At 39.2% G+C, this 19,560-nt stretch overlaps 1 protein-coding gene across 1 annotated transcript in view; it reads left to right on the top strand.

Annotated features, from left to right (window-relative positions):
• The window catches only part of LOC150100548 (adenosine receptor A2b-like), an 86,415-nt gene extending 81,585 nt beyond the window's left edge, over nucleotides 1–4,830 (top strand). The window contains exon 2 of the mRNA XM_090402025.1: nucleotides 3,555–4,830. Coding sequence (XP_090258151.1) covers nucleotides 3,581–4,678 — 1,098 coding nt within the window. The 5' untranslated portion in view covers nucleotides 3,555–3,580 and the 3' untranslated portion in view covers nucleotides 4,679–4,830. The remainder of the gene's footprint in view (nucleotides 1–3,554) is intronic.
• Nucleotides 4,831–19,560: the final 14,730 nt, after the last annotated feature.

Below are 19,560 nucleotides of genomic sequence, written 5' to 3'. Positions count from 1 at the left end.
ATGACATTTATTCGGTCCTCACTAAGCATCGATGTACCAAACCTATTCTCGTAGGCCACACAACACTGCATCAAGATGATGAGCTGGATATAGTTTAGGATATTTAGGTTAAAATAAATCTTCCTAATTTTAGTAGTTTAGAAAAATGTATATTGAATACTTTTGATTCTTAAATGAATTAATTTTTTATTTAGTCTTTGCTATTTAACACTTCAGGAAATTGATTTCCTAGATTTTTTTTTTTTGTTGGGCCCATATACGAGAGATTGGCTGGTCAATCTATAGTACTTGAGTACCGTATATGGGTAGTAGGATGGGAAAGGAGGAACTTGTTAACATTCGATTTGAAAGCCTGCATATTGTATTTCTTGGGAAATACCTTAGGGGGAAGATTGTTCCAGAGTACAGCAGTAGCAGGGATGAAGGAGGAGGAAAAGAGACTTGTTCTGTGGGTTTCAAGGTGTACTGTGAAGGAGGAAGGAGTGTTGGGAGGTGGCTGTACGTGTTCCAATGGGTTTAGTGCAGAGTGGAGGAATTATTGATGTTGTTTCAGATGAGCATTTTCCATGAAAATATTTGTAGAATATACAAATTGCAGAGACTAAACGTCTATGTGAAAGTGGAGGGGGGGGTAAGCCGGTAAGAGATGGATGAGCCCTGACCATTGTTTGGACTAAAAAAATAAATACAATAATAACTGTTTGTGATAAACTATAATAATTCCACGAATCAACGTAGGTATTTCATACTAAAGTTTACTTAGCATTTTAGTTTAACATAACAGTTCAAGCAGATAAAAGCTGTGATGTCGCTCTAGTCGATAAAAATTATTTATCAGTATATGAGCATATGTTATCGACATGTGCAGACAAACAAACTCACCTTATGTATTTATTAACTATTTACAGGCCCATAAAATCATAATATCATTAACTTGTATTTATGATGTGTAATCGATGTGTAAATGATTAATTGCAACTCTAAAGAGTTGCAATTAATTTTAAAATAGTAATAATTATGCTTTTAAACGTGATCGGCTACTATAGAACGGGTCTTTTCAAATGTGCCGTGCATAACTTATTGAGAAGTGTAAGTGAAACAGCGCTAAGTGCTGTATTTCCATTCAGATTTTCCTTCGCTGTATTTCCAATTGTCAGGTGTGATGTAGAAATACAGAAAATGCTTTTACTAAAGTGCTGATCATAAAGAAAATCTCTTTCAAATATCGTTTTTCTTCTTTGTTCGCCAAATTTTATTTTCGTCCATCTTTTCTGTCCCTTAGGGATCCGTCTTCTTTTGTTCCCAGCGCTTACCTTCTTAATTCCTTCTTCGCCTGCATGTTTTCTGAATTGTTTGTTTCCAGACATGTCTTATGAGTCTACTTTATCGTTCCTTTGTAGCTATATGCTTTGCTTCCAAATGTTTTCTTATGTATCTTCGAAAGTTTGAAAAAGATGCTTAGCAAATTTTCCACTTAAGAAAATCTCGCTAATCCACTTGTTTTTGAACACGTTGAAAATATATGCTTAATAACCAAGAAAAGGCAAACAGAAATTTGAAAATTTTATTCACTTTAATTTACAACGAATTCTTCTCGCATGAAATCCTGAACACCGCTGGGTTGTAAACAGAAATACTCCACAGAAGTACCTTCTCGATTATCACGTGATGCCAAAAATACCGTAAATTTTTGAAGTAAAGGATGTTTGTCGTCCAATGCGAGATCAAAACCTCGCTTACTGGACAAGTGAAGCAAAGTCCACGTTTGGCTTCTACAGCAGGATTCCAAGATTATTTCACCATCAGCCGATCCACCGTACTGAGTGTTCCGTTCTTTTCACCTTTCTTTGATGTGCAACTGACATAAATATAATTATAATTATTATTAATACACAGAAGCGGAATCGAATAAAAAGTTTTTATTCTCCCTTCGTATTTCAGTTCTCACATGAGGAACTTTGGCCAGTACGTAATATCCAAAAGCTATTTATTAAAAGAGAATTTTGTTTTACAGGATGAAAAGGGGTGGAAAAAAGAAAGAAACACCACTACGTTTCGGGGGCGGGGGGAACCTGCTACCACCGTACGAGAAGCCAAGCGTTTTTAATATACCAGTGTGACCTGCATTTTCTGCATCTAAATGACTATAGAAAAATATTGTTTGAATGTTAACTAAATTCTCTGGAGCTCTGGGTACTGTTTGGTGCAAAACACGCAATAAATAAATAAAACACTTATAAATATAAATAAAATCTAATAAAAACACTTCTAATCATACTCAAATCTCTAGGGAAGATGAAATTCACATAACAAGCATCACCTTCCCAGGATTCAAGAAACTAACTCTCCTTCACTGTAGGCTTTGCGTTATCTCAGCGTACAAATTGCACATCCATTCAACCCAACAGATCAGGGCACCACTCCGTATATTTACGTGTGGCCTTAAAAACTCACTAAAATTCCGTAACCTCAGTGCAAAAGAGATAAACTGCGCTAATGACGACCCGTCTCTCGCTAATTTATACGATTCGACTTCGCATATATTTTAGTTTATTTATTTATTTACTTATTTATTTTTTGCTGCATATATTTTATACGGATACTTCCGTGGCAGCCATATTGAATATTGTTCATCATCCCTTCATTCCATTCACAGAATAAAGGATTGCTTCACCTTCTGTCATTCCTTCAACTACTATCCTTCTCCCTCCGCATGTATTTCCTAATATTTCATTAATTATCTAATATGATAATAAATACATCGTCTTAAACTTAAAGCAGCGGCACCTCCGAGAAACAGCGTCCTTGCATATTGAAATACTACCGATCAGGTTTTCTTATAGAGTTCAAAAGTGAGGTTAAATCCTTAACATTCAGGAACTCCTTAATTTTAAATTAATCGCCTGAGAAGGAAAGGCTGTGATTTCTATTCAGTAATCTGTAATAAGAACAATTCCTTTAATACAATTTAAGACTAGAAAATGAGAGCAAATGAAATTGAGTATTGAAGGTTGTTTAAGAGTGTTACGAAGCATGTAAGAAATTAACACCTCTTCAGACGCGCAGAGAAGCTGCGCCCAGTTGTTCATATGCAGTCGACTCTCCTGTGAAATTACAGCACGGTTCTTTCGAAGTGATGGAAAAAACTATCAAAACATCTTCTACACTACCTGAAAATCCTTTTCTCACTCAATTAATAACGAACCACAAAGTATGGATTCTGTCCCGTTTATGAACGAAAGATCTCCTTTCGTACCTTTGGACAAATGTCGCGGAGAAGTTTGTGAAAAATTAAGAGTTGCTCTTCATATCTCTAAGCCATATGATTATGAAGCAAATCATTTGTTACGTGATCTAATATTTACTTCAGTAGCTGATGATCTGCTTCGACTGGACCGTAAATAAGAGCAGTGCATCTGGTCTTCGTTTTAATTTTGAAGAATGGAAACTCAGTTAATAGAAAAATTTAATTTTAAGACTTTCACGAACAGAGATCGTTAGATATTGACAGCTGTTTTTTTTTTTTTCCTTTTAATCTTTTCTTCTCTTTACAGAGCTAGTAAGGGGAAGGTGACAGGTTATGGCTCATAACCTGACGACGTTAGGAATGTGGACTTTCCCTACAGCAGGTCCCCAAGCAATGCGTTCGGATGATAACGTCAACTGGAACATCGTTTTCCGACTGGTGATGTTGTCTGCCGTTGCTACAGGCGGAAGTATGGGGAGCGTCTTCGTCATCAGTGCGATCACCGTGATCGAGCCTTTACAGGTGCGAGGCAACATCTTTTTGGTCAGCTTGGCTTTTGGCAATCTGCTGGTGACGGCGCTTGTGTTGCCGGCTTCGTGCATTGCCATCTTGGCGGGGATTCCACCGGAACCAGGGGTTTGTTCCTTCCAGTGGCACACCACTATGGTGTGCTTTCTCGTGTCCGTCCTGTCCTTTATGTTCATGGCCGTGGAGAACCACCTGGGGCTCGGAAGTCTCGTGACGTACGACTTGTGCTGCACGAAGACCAGGATAGTCGTAACAGTCGCGACGATCTGGGGAGTGTCAATTGCCTTTGCCGTGACCCAGTATCTCCTGGGCTACGGCCCTTCTTTCTGCAAAGTGGGTTTCAAAGTGTGGCCACCTTATCATATCGCCACGGCCGTCATTCTGATCGTTGTGCCGCTTCTTACCACCGTCATCTATTTTACTCGTGCCGTGTTCAAGCTAAAGAATTTTAAGCTTCAGTTAGAAACACTGGAAGATCCTACGGCTTACGTACTCACGGACGAGTTTCTTTTGCGTAGTAACATTGTCGTCTTCGTCCTCATGCTTCTTATGTGGATGCCTTCGGCTGTCGTTGCTGCGATCAGTGTCGTCAGACCGGATGCCGTCAACCTGAAGGATACTTCATGGTGGGTGGCTCTCAGCAACTCGTGCGTCTACAGCTACGTGTATGCCGCCACGAATAGGGACTTCCGAGAAGCTTTCAATAAGTTATTTTACTACTGTTGTTGCAAGAGTCACGTGACATTTTCTCGTAGACCCAGAGATCCGCGTCGTGCTGGAGATGGAATCGGTCTGAGAGTTCACATCATCCCCGGGTTAAATATTTATGCACAGAGGAAAGAAACCACCAGAGAAGGTCGTCACTGCCACACAAACATGGACAAACGTTCGTGTGAGCTGTGATTCCACGCGTAACTGCCAGAGGAATGAAAGGTTTACTGCAGTAGAAAGAAATGTAATGATATGTGCTTGCGCAGCGTCAAAGTCAATGTTCTGTGATGATGCGATGACAGTTGACAATTTGCCAAACGTTTTTAAAAAAAATACTGTTAATGTTTTGTAAAATTTGGTCTGTCATATCAGTGAAAATTAAACAGACTTCTCTTGTGCTTGATGTAATCGTTTTGTAGCATTTATTAAATTGTTGCTGTGAATATATACACAAGAGACATTTTCGTTAATTGTGAAAGTGCTTACAATCGATTTGTAAACACTTTTACCATTAAAGAGTACTTTTTTTTCTCTTCTGAAAACCCTGGTTTTTCATCCCGCAATCAGGCATACTGGCCAATAAGAACACGCACAATTTGCATACAAAGCACACTCACAGAGTTACCTTATCCTAGAATTATAGATACGGAATCCAAAGATAGTTGGATATTCGGGGGAGCTAAATTACCCACTGACGACTGCGATGATATTTACGATTAATATTAAGCATAGGGAGACTAGGGCGAAGAAAAGTACATGATTGTTTCTTCTTGTCTTTTTGTCATTTTAAAAAATGCAGTAGTGATTGAGAATTCTAAATCCTACCAGGTATTTCTGTAGAAATTTTATCTGCTGGAAACAAAACGAAACTCGCCATAATTTCATTCATCTTGCGTTTGTCAGCCATGTATGTTATACGATATATAAGATGGGCTGACGGTCCATGAGCACTTATTCAATGGAAATATTCAATTCCATGATGGTGCTTGCCGTGGATGTTTTGTAGCACGTGATAACCGCTATGCATACACTTTGCTGAGAAAGGGAAACGAGTGAACGCCGAACAATGCTATTGTTTTACACCTAACAAATATAAATATCTAAAAAAAGTTTTTTTTTTTCTCTCGTTTAGGCATATCGTCGTAAATGAGCAAGAGCCAAAACGTAACCTCTACTAATACACATGCCGGCCTCTTACTTTTAATGACAAACCCTTATGCAAATGTGCGTAAACGCCACATACACAGCATGTATGAAAAATACTCCCGTTGAATCACTACGGGAATTGAACTACTTAAAATGCTGCTGGTCAGTAATCGTCAACAGTGTTAACGGGAAAAACAAATGCTATTTAGGAGTTGGATAAGGAGCTTGTTGTGGGTGTCCGTCTGGTTACAATTTTGAAAACAGCGGAGCTGACTGGTTTCTCAAAGGAGGAGATTCCTGGGAGGAGGGTAATCAGTGGTAAAATAACCTGTACGGACAAACAGAACTTCCTGTGGGCAGCAAATGACCGAAGCATTTAACGAAGGCTGTTCCCGACCAATATTTTGTCGAAATATGGACATGGAATTGAAGAGGATTGGCAGACACGTATGAAAACCACTGATTTCTGCGGAGTTTCTAATTCAGGGGACGGATGTGTAATAAACAACCCAAACCACTGGTTTGAGATAAAAAATCTATGTATAATTATAATCCCTTGGGAGAGGGAGACAAGCCCAGGCTATTAGGTGAACATTTACTGAATAAGAAAAAAAGTGTTCACTGATAAATAAATAAATACGGGAATTTACATCGACTTTTTTTTTTCATTTTACAATTACGACGAATATGTTGTCGCAATAAATAAACGAAAGAGAAATCCTCAAATTATTTTTCAACATAATGTCTGAAATGCAGGCATCTATCTCATCAAAGCAACTGATGCTGTTTTGTCTCTTGTTGGCCACCCTTCACTTTTTAAGTCTTGTTTTTTGTTTGTTTCAACGGACTCAACGGAGGTGGCTGAAAATCTAGAAAGAACTTTTGTTATTAAAATTAAACAGTGCTGCATCTTGCCTAATCATGAAAATACTCCATTTAAAACTTCTGACATTAAATATAGCTCAACTATCAAAATAACAAAAGACATGTTGGAAAGGAACGTTCACAAAAATATGAGAACCAACTGCGGTATTTATAAAACGCTATGATTGATTTCTGATGTACAAGATACAAAAGTTCTTTAATACAATTCATGCAAATTAATGTGTATAAGACCACACATTTTCCGAGCTAAATATCTGTTACTCGTTTACATTATCCCCTCTTCTGTATTGTAGACTGAAAGATTCACGTGTCCAATATTCCACTACAGCAGCTAGTCGAAGCACTTTCGAGGTGCCTTGCAAAACATTTTCATTCAAAAAATGATACTACTTCGCTTCAATATTTAAGCACGTCTGTTGAATCCATAATCGAATATGATTAGATTTGTTGTATCTTCTTTTACTAATGTGCCCACGAATGAACTGGATGATCTTCTCAATTCCAGTTCAAAAAAAAAAAAAAAAATCTCCACGTTGGTAGCAGAAGACTGCGTATCTTCGTAGTAATTTTTATAACACTAGGTGTGCAGAAGAAAGACTATCGCAGATTTTATTTAGTGAACAACCGGGGGAATTTTATCGAAGGTGTTTTTAGCCAATTCCAGAGTTAGTCAAATTCTGTGTAGGTAAGTGGGACTCTTTTCCAGACGAAATTGGCCGTAGATGCTTGACGAACTTTGTCTCTTTATGTCAGAAATCACAGATAATAGATAAAATAAAAGACCGATCGAAATTATGTTTTGCTTTAAGATGCTCCACCTTGAGAGAGACACCGAATACGAGAATATGCAGCCATCTACGAAATTTGGAGAGTGTTATGAGAATTTCACTCATTCCTTGAAATGTAGTAGCTGCTTCAATCAGTACAACCAAAACGTGGCAGATGGAACACTCAGGAAAGGTCTAACTTTATAATTCGCTATCTAAGGGGTAAAAATAATAATAAATTCCATTGGAAGGTGTGCGAAGGAACGCAGGAGAAATGCGATGTACAAAGGGCTTCACAGTCCCTATCACGACAGCAGAAAATCCAACAGTTGAGTCCATCTAGCATTAATGAAAAGAATTTTTTCAAATGAGAGAATTAATCTTTCAGACATGGACGAAGCCATCATCCTTGCATTTCTTAGTGTTCCTTTGCGCATTACTTGAATGAAAGTAGTTTAGGTAGAGCATAAGAACTTGACAAATATTTTAATTATTTGTCTTTCTAAGTAATTAGCTATATAATAGAATATGATTGAATAGAAAATATACTGTCAAAAAAGTCGAAAAAAATTACGTGGACAACGGAATGTTTTTGTTTTGTTTTTTTTAAACCTCAATATGCATTTGGAAAAATTTTTTACAAAAGGTTAATAAACTGGCGTGGGTACGTCAGTCCATTTCTCCAAGAAAACTGACCCCAAGCATGCTAATATAAGGTACAGATTAAGACTATTTCTGACTGTCTAACCTTTGTACAGCCATTCCTCAAACGACTCTGTTTGCAGTGGGACATGATGAATGAGGGCCTACTTGCACTTTTCGGGAGCACTCTAATCTCATTGTTTGGGCCCCTAAATTACCCTTAATTTTTTGGGATCCCAGCAAGAGTCTCGTTCGCCTGTGCATAAGTACGGCCCTGATGATCATGATCATGCACAAGTAAGTCTTCTCTATAGAACAATAGAATAGAAGACCACACTGGCAGAATTATTCATAATGCCAATATAAGATTCAGTATCCATTTTACAGCTCTCCCTTGTCAGGGCGAGCTGTAAAACGAACTCACCCCATAACATCATTGCCGTTACACTTAATAGACCAGTTCAGAGGGTCTCAAACCTTTCCGTTTCGGCTCCTTTTTAGTGTTCTCAGTAATTCTTTTCACTGAGAAATATTTTCACTTTTGCATCACCAGGCTAAATTTAAAAAAAAAAGCGTTTATTAAGTAGCTAGGTCTAAACTACTTCATAAATATTTATCCTAAAAACTGAGTAACCCTTGAAAAAAAGAATAATAACCCTGGTAAAAGACGTTCTCTCCGCGCCGGCATATTAAACATACCCAGTGTAATTTAGAGAATGACCTCATATCATGCCGCTGTTTCCTACCTATTGCATAATTACAGTAAGCTCTGCACCGGGGAATTTAATCTCAGTCATTGTTTGTGCTTCGATTTAAACGTAGCAGCAGTAGTACTGCCATTGAAACCGAGAACACGAAGTTCGTCACTTATTTATTTATGCTTATGGGGCTTCATGAAACTGGTAAGTGAAAAGTACAATCACAAATTTCCAGAAACAAATGAGGAAAATCTTAACATATAAAAGTTCATTACATAAAAGACACAACCAACTTTCTAAGTCTTTCCTTTTTTTTTTTAAATAAAGCAAAAGTAACTTGTCATAATCAAGGCGGGGACAATTATCGTCCTGCTGCAACAAAGATGACGAGGATGCATGTTCTCACAACACTTCACAACATAAATGTAGCTGCATCCGAGGTTTAATTGGAGAGCAGTTGTGTCGTGTGAGAAAACTTGATCTATTAGAGGGGGGGGGGGAATTTCACATTACATCATCTCCTAACATGAGGAGGAGTTCTATTGATACTATGACGAAAACTATGAGAGTGACTACGAGAATATCGTCTTCGTGGTGAGACGGGACAGTGATCTTCTGTTTTCTCCATAACCACCGCCACCACCACCATACCAACTACAGGTCAAGGTCCAGGCTGGAATGCCAATTAATTCAAGGCCTCATCCGTCACCTTGTAGGTGACGGATGAGGCCTTGAATTGTCCTGTAGGCCACCACCGTGAAATTGGCGCCTTGGGCACTCGTACAAAGTATGAGTAATCGTCTGAGCCACGGGAGAACAATCACAATAAGGGTGATCTGACAGCCCCCATTTATGTAGAAGGTAGCCACATCTGCCCGGACTAGTTCTGATCCTGTTTACTAATGACAAAATCTTCCTAGGAAGATCAAAACCAGGCTGCGGAGCACAGGGATCTTCCAGGAAGCCGTTTGTTGGGAGATTGTGGGACCAGTGTTCTCTCCATATGTCAGATATTGATGGCAGCGCAGCTGAAGAGAGTTCGTCCATGGACCAGAGAGGCTTTCTAGATTTGAGGCGAAGACTAGGTGGGTTTATGAGAGTCTGGTGTAGGGGCAGGAGTGGGTTGCTCATTGCTTTATTAAATTCGTTAATCGAGGCTTGTCTTCTCCGTATGTGTGGGAGCAATGTTAGATAGAACAGGCAGCCAGGAGAGAGGGGTGCTTCTCACTGTCCCACTAATTGTGCGCATGGCAGAGTTTAGCTGGGTGTCTATAATGTTAGTGTGTGTCCTTCTTTCCCAGAGAGGGACACAATATTCTGTTGCAGAGAATGCGAAGGCTAGTGCAGACGACCTTAGGACTTCTGCAACACAACCCCAGGTTGTTCTGCCTTAAAATGATACTATTTCTGTTATTAATTTTATTGTGTAGAGTACACTGAATTCTTTAGCCTTATCAGAGATCAAATATTTAATCTCTGATAAGGCTAAAGGATTGATGATGTGCCTTTTATAGGTCAGGCTTCTATCCATGCTTACTCCAAGGTGAGGCTCATGTTCTACCATTTTTCCACAGAAGGAAAGGTTGAGTTGTCGATTAGCCTCTACATTGTACAGGTGAAATACCCAGGACACTGTTTCGTTGGATTTGGCTTCAAGTACCACTGCTCAAAATACTCTTCCAGGGTGTTCAGGTCTGTATTTAAAGTTGATTCTAGGTTGGTAAAGGAGGTGGATTGGTGTAAGATCGCTAAGTCATCGGCGTACCTATACTTGCTTGATCTGGTATGAGGTAGATCATACACGAAGATGTTAAAAAAAGTATAGCGGATAACACAGAGCCCTGCCGTTGTGAAGGAATCTGGGCCTGCTCTTTTTTCCCACCAATATGGACTCGGATCTTTCTTGGAGAGAATAGATTCAAAAAGTTGTAAAGTTCGTCACTAAATGTCCTTAACTGTGTATTCACCGAGCTCCTAAATGAGGCGGAAGAAATACGCTTTTCAGTATTCTTTCCTATTCGTCACTTTCTTTCGCCTTACCATCACAGGGTTTAATTCTGTCATCATATTTCATTGTTTTAATGATATCAGGCAAGCTGCTCTGCGATGCTCAAAATATGCTAAAATTGAAAGAACTCGTTGACGATGAATACTCTAACATATGATAGGGTATCACTGAAAGTCAGTTAATTCGGAACCATTTCCAATACTGGACAACTGAATCAGTTAGCCAGTAGACTGTTTTTATACAGGGATTTGCAATCTGGTTTGCCATTGGTACAGAAATCAAGATAAACAGAGAGAGAATCAGAGCATTTTTAAATAATTTGGTAACAGTGTGTACGCGCGCGGGTATACAAGGATTGTATTTAATATTTAATGAGCCACCAGAACAGCTAAAAATATATTGTGCGTTTGCCAGTACTTTGATAAAATTCGAACCCCCTTACAATATATCACATTCAAATTATTATTATTATTATTATTATTATTATTATTATTATTATTATTATTATTATTATTATTATTATTATTATTATTATTATTGCAAAAAGAAGTGCAAAAAGAAGCTACTACAGAGGCAAACTAACTTCTGCACAAAACAACATGAAACAAACCTGGCATCTGATCAACGAGATGCTAGATTGCGTTCCCAACACCACCGCCTCCGAAACCATAAAACACAGCTTCATGAAAGACGCAAAACCTATCCAACAACTAGCAAATGACTTTAACCAATACTTTGCAGACTCCATCCAAGAACTGCAGAGAAATATTTCCCCAATCACAAAACGTGATCCTCCTCTTGGACCACAATCAAAACAGACATTATGGTTCCCAACCATAAAAGAAGCAGAACTTCTCTCTGCATTAAATCAAATCAAACCAAACAAAGGCCCAGGAATAGATGGTATCAGACCTAAAGATATAAAGCAACATGCAACTAGTTTAAGTCCAATCCTACTAAAACTAATAAATAAAATATTTAAAACAGGACAGATACCAAGTATGCTACAGACAGCCATAATCACACCCATATACAAACATGGAAAAAGAAATTTAATCAGCAATTACAGACCCATAGCAACATTGCCAATTATCAATCAAATTATGGAGCGGATCATACTGAAGAAACTCATAGCATACACGGAGACCTTTCATATTATCCCCAAAACACAATATGGTTTTCAGAAAAATAAGGGAACGACATCTCTCTTGGAAGACTTTACAGACGTAACTAATACCGCCTTAGACAAAAAAAAAATTGCCATGGTAGTCTTTATTGATCTAACTAAAGAATTCGATACACTCACACATCAAACCTTGTTAGAAAAGCTGAGGCATGTTGGAATAGACGGGCCTCTTCACAGGTGGTTTACAAACTACCTTCAAAATAGAAAGCACATCACACGTGTCGGATCAAACCGAAGCAGAGAGCTACTAGTAACCCGTAGAGTACCACAGGGAACTGTACTCTCCCCAACTCTATTCAACATTTACACGCACGATATTAATCAGCTACCACTCAAAGGTAAGATATTCCAATATGCAGACAATACAGCAATAATATCCATCCATAATAACGCAAGCATAGCCCAAACAAACATGCAACATGACATAAATCTGATCATAGACTGGCTCACGAAAAACTCCATACACCTAAATTCAGAGAAGACAATATTAATGATATTCAGAAATCCACTGACTCGACCAGTTGATAACAAATATATAACCATCCAACATCCACTTTCCAACATAAAAAACACACAGAAGAGCAAAACCACTACAATCACTCAGGTTGAAACAATACGATACCTTGGAGTTTACTTTGACGCAGATATGAACTAGAATAGCCACATAAACCATATACATAACAAACTCCGAACAATAGTGGCAAAATGTACAGGTTAAAAGGCATAGTTCTCATACGCCTAAAAACACTAATACACAAAGCACGATGCCAAAATATACTAAGATACGCTATAACAACATATGCTTTCTGCGCACCCTACAAATTAAATAGATTAATGTTGCTACAGTACAAAATGACAAAACTGATCTTTTGGGAACAAAGAGAAAATAACGACCTTATAAACATTGCAATGTCAGAACACAAAATACTGATAGCAAAACATTTATCTCACTATGCAGCTTTGCTAAAACATTGGAAACTACAGGACAGTCAGAAATACATACCGTATAACAAGATCTCAGACAACTAATTGCATCACATATAAATACAATGATCACTACGGAAAGGCCACGCGAAATTTCTACATCCCAGATATGATAAACAAATTACCTTTTGAATACAGAAATCTTACAAACTACAATAGCCTGAAAAGAGCTCTAAGGACATACTATGGACAAGAAACACGCACCCAAAATACCATACTAACTTAATGAAACACAATATATTCGCTCAGGCTTCCAGTTCAGCGACGCATCAGTACATTCCAATTTATTGTGTGTGTGTGTGTGTGTGTGTGTGTGTGTGTGTGTGTGTGTGTGTGTGTGTGTGTGTGTGTGTGTGTGTGTGTGTGTGTGTGTGTGTGTGTGTGTGTGTGTGTGTGTGTGTGTGTGTGTGTGTGTGTGTGTGTGTGTGTGCGCGCGCGTGAATTTCTCAATCATAGATTTCGTAGCTTCCCAACACAGCAAAAAAAAAAAAAAAAATAAATACATAATTACCAGCTGGTGTCATCCTCAGATAAGCTTACATTTAAACTTCGAGGATGAAAGCAAAGAAATTAGTTCTCATCCAAGATGTATTATATGTAACCAAATGCATGTAATGTACGTATCACATGTAATTCAATATATTATATGTAAAGAAATGTATGTAATGTAAGTATCATATGTAATCAAATGTGTGTAGTGTATGTAATAACTGTAACATAAGTATGCAATATAGAGTGATTATATCCATCGATATTGTATATATAGAGTGTAAAATTTCAAAGAAACATCTGTAATATTCATCATTATGAATATTATAATAATATATGTTGTAAACTGTTATTGTTATTATTATTATTTAAAAAAACTTTATGTACGAGAAAGTATTTGTTATGCATAATTGTGTTCATATAATGTATGCAATTTATCTGAATAAAATAAAAAATTATTATTATTTTAAAAAAAATTAAGAGAGATCTCCAGGGAATCAGTGACTCATCCAGGAAGGCCATACTGATCACTCCTGTTCTTGAATTCATTGACGCTAATTGCACTCCCAATACCCAATGGCAATTCATTCCAATCACGCACCACTCTATGAAAAAAAAAAATCTTGATCTCATCCCCTTCTTGGCGGCCTTCATTTTCAGCTTCCAAGGATGCCCTCTCGCCTCTCCCCACCCTCCATAAATTGAAAAATTCCATCAGTTGAAATCCTGTATGACCCTTTCAGAAGTTTCTAAGTCTGAATCATATCACCCCTCTTTCTCCTGTTTGCCAGCGCGTCTCCCTTGTATGAGTGGGACGTGGCTGACTGAGGTTGATGTAATTATTGGCATAGAAAGTGAAGGTTACGGTATTTTTAAGAGCAAACAGAATTGGAAAAAGGGAGGACTTATCAGTAATGTCCTCCCTTTTTCCAATTCTGTTTGCTCTTTTGCAGTCCAATGGAGCACTAGTTTAACAGGAAATCAGTAAAGTAGAAAACAGGGCTTTTGAAGCTGTCTGGTGGAAAATACCAACTAACGCGACAAAGTATTTGGTTGGCTGCTACCAGGAATGCAAAGGATGACGTGGGTGATATGTGTCGGCAAATAAGTAAGAGGACGAGTAATTATTTTGCGCGACTTTAATGATGGGGATATTAGATTGCAAGTGCTGCGAAACTTTGCAAGAATATATTATGCATCATGAGTAAGCGATATCTGAGTAAAACGTATTTCCACCAGGGGGCGTTATAAAAACCAAATGCATGGAACTTGCATATTATGTAACTCGGCAGATGCCAGGAGGGTTTAAAAAGATGAACTCGAAAATTCTCCTTCGCTCTGGTTGTTAATACCGTCCGCAGTGACGGCAGCATTAACCTTTCCCCAACGTGCTTAAGCTGTACCCACCTAAACAATTGCAATGCTGTTGCTGCACTCTGCGAATTTCTTCGCCAGAACAAATGCCGACGAGGTCCACGATCTCCACGTGCTCTGCGACGAATGATTAGTCGTTTTAAAGAAACGGGATCGTTGCGAGTTAGACCTGGCAGAGGTCGCCAACCAATCGGTTCACAACAAGTGAATGAAGATGCTACTGTCATTGTGGAGCAGGCCATCAATAACAGCGTTGGTTCCTGCAGTTCACGTGCTTTATCAAGACACATGGATGTGCCTTACACAACTGCCTGGAAAATTCTAGGGAGGATTCCGCATTTCAACCCGTTCAAGTTAACCCTGACACAGGAGTTGCGCCCGCAGGACTTTGAAAATGTCGATTGACATTCGCTTTTACATTCCTTGCTCGAGTGGGATTGGACGCTGCGTGGCCGTGGATGATTCTGTGGGGAGATGAGACTCACTTTCACTTGAACGGAACCGTGAATATCCGCAATTCCCTGATACGGAAAACCCGCAAGCACTCCATCAAATTCCTTTCAATTCACTGAAAGCTGTTTGGTGCGGGTTTACACTTCGTTTATAATTGAACCATTCTTCTATGACGATGTTCCCAGTTGGGTCCTGTGACCCGCTCAGTCACTGCTGAGTGGTATCACGATATGACAACCAGTTGGGTTTCCACAGCTACAACAGCGCCAGGGCATGCATTCGGTCATTTTCATGCAGGATGAGGACCCCTCCACACATCGGTTGATCCGTACAGGGGGGGGGGGGGTTTCGAGGACATTTCAGGGAAGCCAGGATCAGAGAGCGTTTCCCACTGCATGGCCACCTCGTTCACCTGATCTCCCCCCCCCCTCCCCGTGACTGCTGACTCTGGGGATTTCTCAAAGAGAGGGTTTATTGGGATTATCTTGATAATCTGCCAGCGCCGAAAGACAGCATAACGCAGGACGTGAGCAACAATAGTCCTGAATAGCTGCGTTCTGCGGTTGAACACACCGCAAAGGATGCAGTTTGCGGCATAGTGGGAAGGGCGGCGCATTGAACACATAATGGAAGTGAATAAAAATGTGTTATTTATGCTTGTGTCGCTTTTCGCCTTCTTACACACACACACTCACACAGTACTACACCTACATTCGGCCATCATACAGCGCCTTTGGAACTATTATTTCTTTTTTTTTTTCAGATGTCGCTTCTGCATGATGCACGACGTATTCCTACAACGTTTCGCAGCATTTAGACCCAGTGTTTACGAAATCCAGTGCTGCGAAACGTTGTTTCGCAGCACTGGGTTTCGTTCCATAAGGTCTGAAATAGGAATTCTTTAATTTTGATCACCCTGTAGCTAACTGCATGCTAAGAGTTAAGAGAATTAATTAGCTGGGAATTAAATGGATGAGTTACAGCATTAAGCAGGAGTTAAAAAAGAAGCACGTGGAAGAGATTCATAAATGCTCGTCGACGTCACCAGCAGCAAACCGATGAGCAGTATAAAGCGCAGGTCAGAATTGTGACTGGTAGGGTTATGGAAGGCACATTCAGAGTGTGTGCGAAGATTAGCCGAACGAGCTAAAAGTACTCCGAAAGAGTTTCTTTCAATATGTGGGAAGCAAAAGAAAGAATGATCACAGCAGAATGATTTTGAAGAATGCAGATGGTACGGAAACGGACGAACTAGTTGAATTATTGAATGATAATTTTGCAAGAGTGCATCTTCCAGGTGATGATTTTGCAGTAATATATGTCAACGATTAATGCGGAAGAAGGAGTCGAAGTGCACGGGGGTCTTACTGAATCAATACAGCTATGGGATTGGAGAAGATATCAGCTCGTGTATTACGAGAATGTGCTAGGGAATTAATATCAATTAATATTCCCGGCTCGTGTAGAGTCCCAAGGGAATGGGAAGAAATAAAAATAGTTCGATTGCATAAAGGTGGTTCCAAGAACTAACTGTAGACCAATTAGTATTTAGGGAGTGCTGGTCAAAGTATTGGAGAAGTTGGTTGAAGACAAAATTCAGGACTGAATGCATAGAAATTGGGATATTGCATTGGGGGGGGGGGGGAACAGCATGGCTTTGTGAAGGGAATATCATGCTTCAGTAACTTACTTTCTGTAATAAGGTGGCAGTCGAGGAATAAAGGTAATGGCTACACGGTCCTACTGCTGGACTTTGCAAAGGCGTTTGATAGAATATCACGTGGAATCCTCATACATCAAATGAGTGTGGATATGAAGCTGGTATTGTAGATGAGAGAATGGTTGATAGAAAAATATTTTGCAGCAGATTATGCAGGTGCACAGTCCTGTAGAACAGTGTTTCTCAATCGCTGGGCAGAGGACGGTACCGGGCCCTGTCATCAGTTATACCGGCCCGCGAGAGGTTCTCCTGGAATCTGTCATTTCAGTTTTCTAAGCAATTTTCATGAATAAATATTTTATAGTGGAAATATTCTGAGGAGAAGATTATTCGTGAATGTGTCGAGAAGCTCAGACCCAGAACGCCTAAATAACATCTGTGTAGCAAATGTCAGTGACCAAGAGCCGCGTATTTTTAAAAGTGGAAGTATTCGTGAATGATCGGGAATTTTCAGAGATCGAAATCTTTCAACTTTCGGGAAATGGAACCACCCAGAACAAGCAAACGGACTCGTGAACACACACACACACACACACACACACACACACACACACACACACACACACACACACACACACACACACACACACACACACACACACACACACACACACACACACACACACGGATCACTAGTCATAAAATACATACTTAATCTCTCCTTAGGAGGGTTCAACCAGTCCTAAGGGACTGGTTGAACCCTCCTAAGGAGAGATTAAGTGGAGAGACAGTGGAGGAACGGAGAGACAGTGGAGACTAAGGAGAGACAGTGGAGGAACGGGGGAACCCCATGCGAATAAATAAAATTCTACTCGCCCTAACGATTCTCATTGATCAAGTGATCTACAGCAAATCAGAAAACATTTTTAGATGCTGCGATGAACTGGAGAAAAGAATTGTTGAATCAACAAACTCTCCTCCATCCGGTCCATATTAATACTAACCTTAGATATAAACTATCTGTCTATCACCTCCAAATTGGGCGTGCACGAGATCATGCCCGTGCACGAACAATACTAGCATCCACAGTCTTCAGATGTCAGCAATACGTTTGTAGGTTAATGTTAACTTAATTCCGTGCGGTGGTGAATGTTAACTCTCTGAGCATACAAATGAGTAATCTAAACTGACCCACTTATTGTATTAAGCAGAAGAAAATCTGAGACTGAGATGAGATGAGACGAGATGAGTGGGTGATTTATTCCGATTCTGATTTTGCACAATCGAAATGAAAGCTCCAAAATCAGAATTTGGGCGAAACTGAACGTGAAGATTTTAAGATCGGAATGCGAAGAAAGTAACAGAAACAAATAGAAATTCGAAACGAAAGTTAACATTAAACTAGACTCTACAAAATCAAAGATAAACTTTGGAGATCCACAGATGGTTGTAAATCCCACAGGACATCGCTGTCGTGAGTGAAGTGGACGTGAGATCTTCCGAAACTCTGCTGCAGAAACGAAAAATGGATTTCTCAGGACATCGAGGGGTGATTTCACCAATGGAATTCATCTGGAAGAAATTCATAAACATCCATTCCCTAGAGCAGGAGTTCCCAACCCTGTGCCCGCGGGCACCATGGCGCCTGTCGACCAATTTGTGTGTGCCCACCGCTGTTCAACCGTGTGCCGTATAGTTTGAAATAATCACGCAACAATTCATGGCATGCTATATGACGCATGCGTTAATGACACATGACGAGTATTAAACGCATACAATGTAAAGTAGATGCGCATTCGAAGTTGTTCATTCCAGTTTAAAGACTGGAATATCATCATATTCTCCTAATTATGAAGCACTGGCCAATGAAATGCAATGCCAAAGATCACACTAACTTACTTATATATATTTAAATTTTTATGTAATGTAAACTTTTAAGTAATAAAACATTTGACTATAATGTAAACTTTGTATGTATTCATTTAACAAACGAATTCAAAAAATTTGCTTGAAAAAATAGATGGTGCCCGTCGGCCTACCGGTATTTTAGAATGTGCTCTAGCAAACAAAAAGGTTGGGAACCCATGCCCTAGAGTAATGGAAAATGGAACCGAACCCCTGAGTGAAGACCGAAGACAATATTCGCTCGGACAATTGCACCTTTAGAAAGACTGGGAAATTTTTTTTTTTAATTTGTCTTGCGCCGCTAAAGGGAAAAATATTATTGGTAGTTTTCTTTACATAAAAGTACGTCATGCGGTTAGATTTATGTAGTTGATTGTGATTCGTCCACTGTTTTTGTATGTGTATGGGGGGGGGATAGAGAAGAAAATTGAGAAGATGGATGAACACAAGATTTGATGCTCTTCTCATCAGAGCAATTCAGCTGATATATTATTTTGCGATTTGTTATTAACGCCTTTTACTTATTAACGCCTTTTATTTCACAAGGCAGCATTCATTTACTGTTTGGAAATCGGTAGGGAGCCTATGTCTACCTCACCAGATCGTTACTCTCGTCAGTTAATTTCTACTATTGCGCGAATAAGTGAAGAGGGCGACTGGAGTATGTCTAAAGTGGACTGATGACAAGCCAAAATGCTACACACCTTCTTCAAACATTGACTAACACTAGCAGAGACTGTAATTGAAAAAAAAAATCTCCTTGTAAATTATTATAATCAAAACCGTAAAAATTATTCTCCTGTCGAAATAGCACTACGGAAATTACAGCGAGGCAATTTTCTGTGTAATTTGTGTGTGTGTGTGGCGAGTGGATGTC

The sequence above is a fragment of the Typopeltis vanoorti genome, chromosome 12 (genome assembly GCF_054136105.1).
Source record: "Typopeltis vanoorti isolate ZY-2024b chromosome 12, IOZ_Tvanoo_1.0, whole genome shotgun sequence".
Lineage (NCBI taxonomy): Eukaryota > Metazoa > Arthropoda > Arachnida > Uropygi > Thelyphonidae > Typopeltis > Typopeltis vanoorti.
The sequence above is the reverse complement of the archived record's forward strand: the minus strand, read 5'-3'. Positions and strand labels throughout refer to the sequence as shown.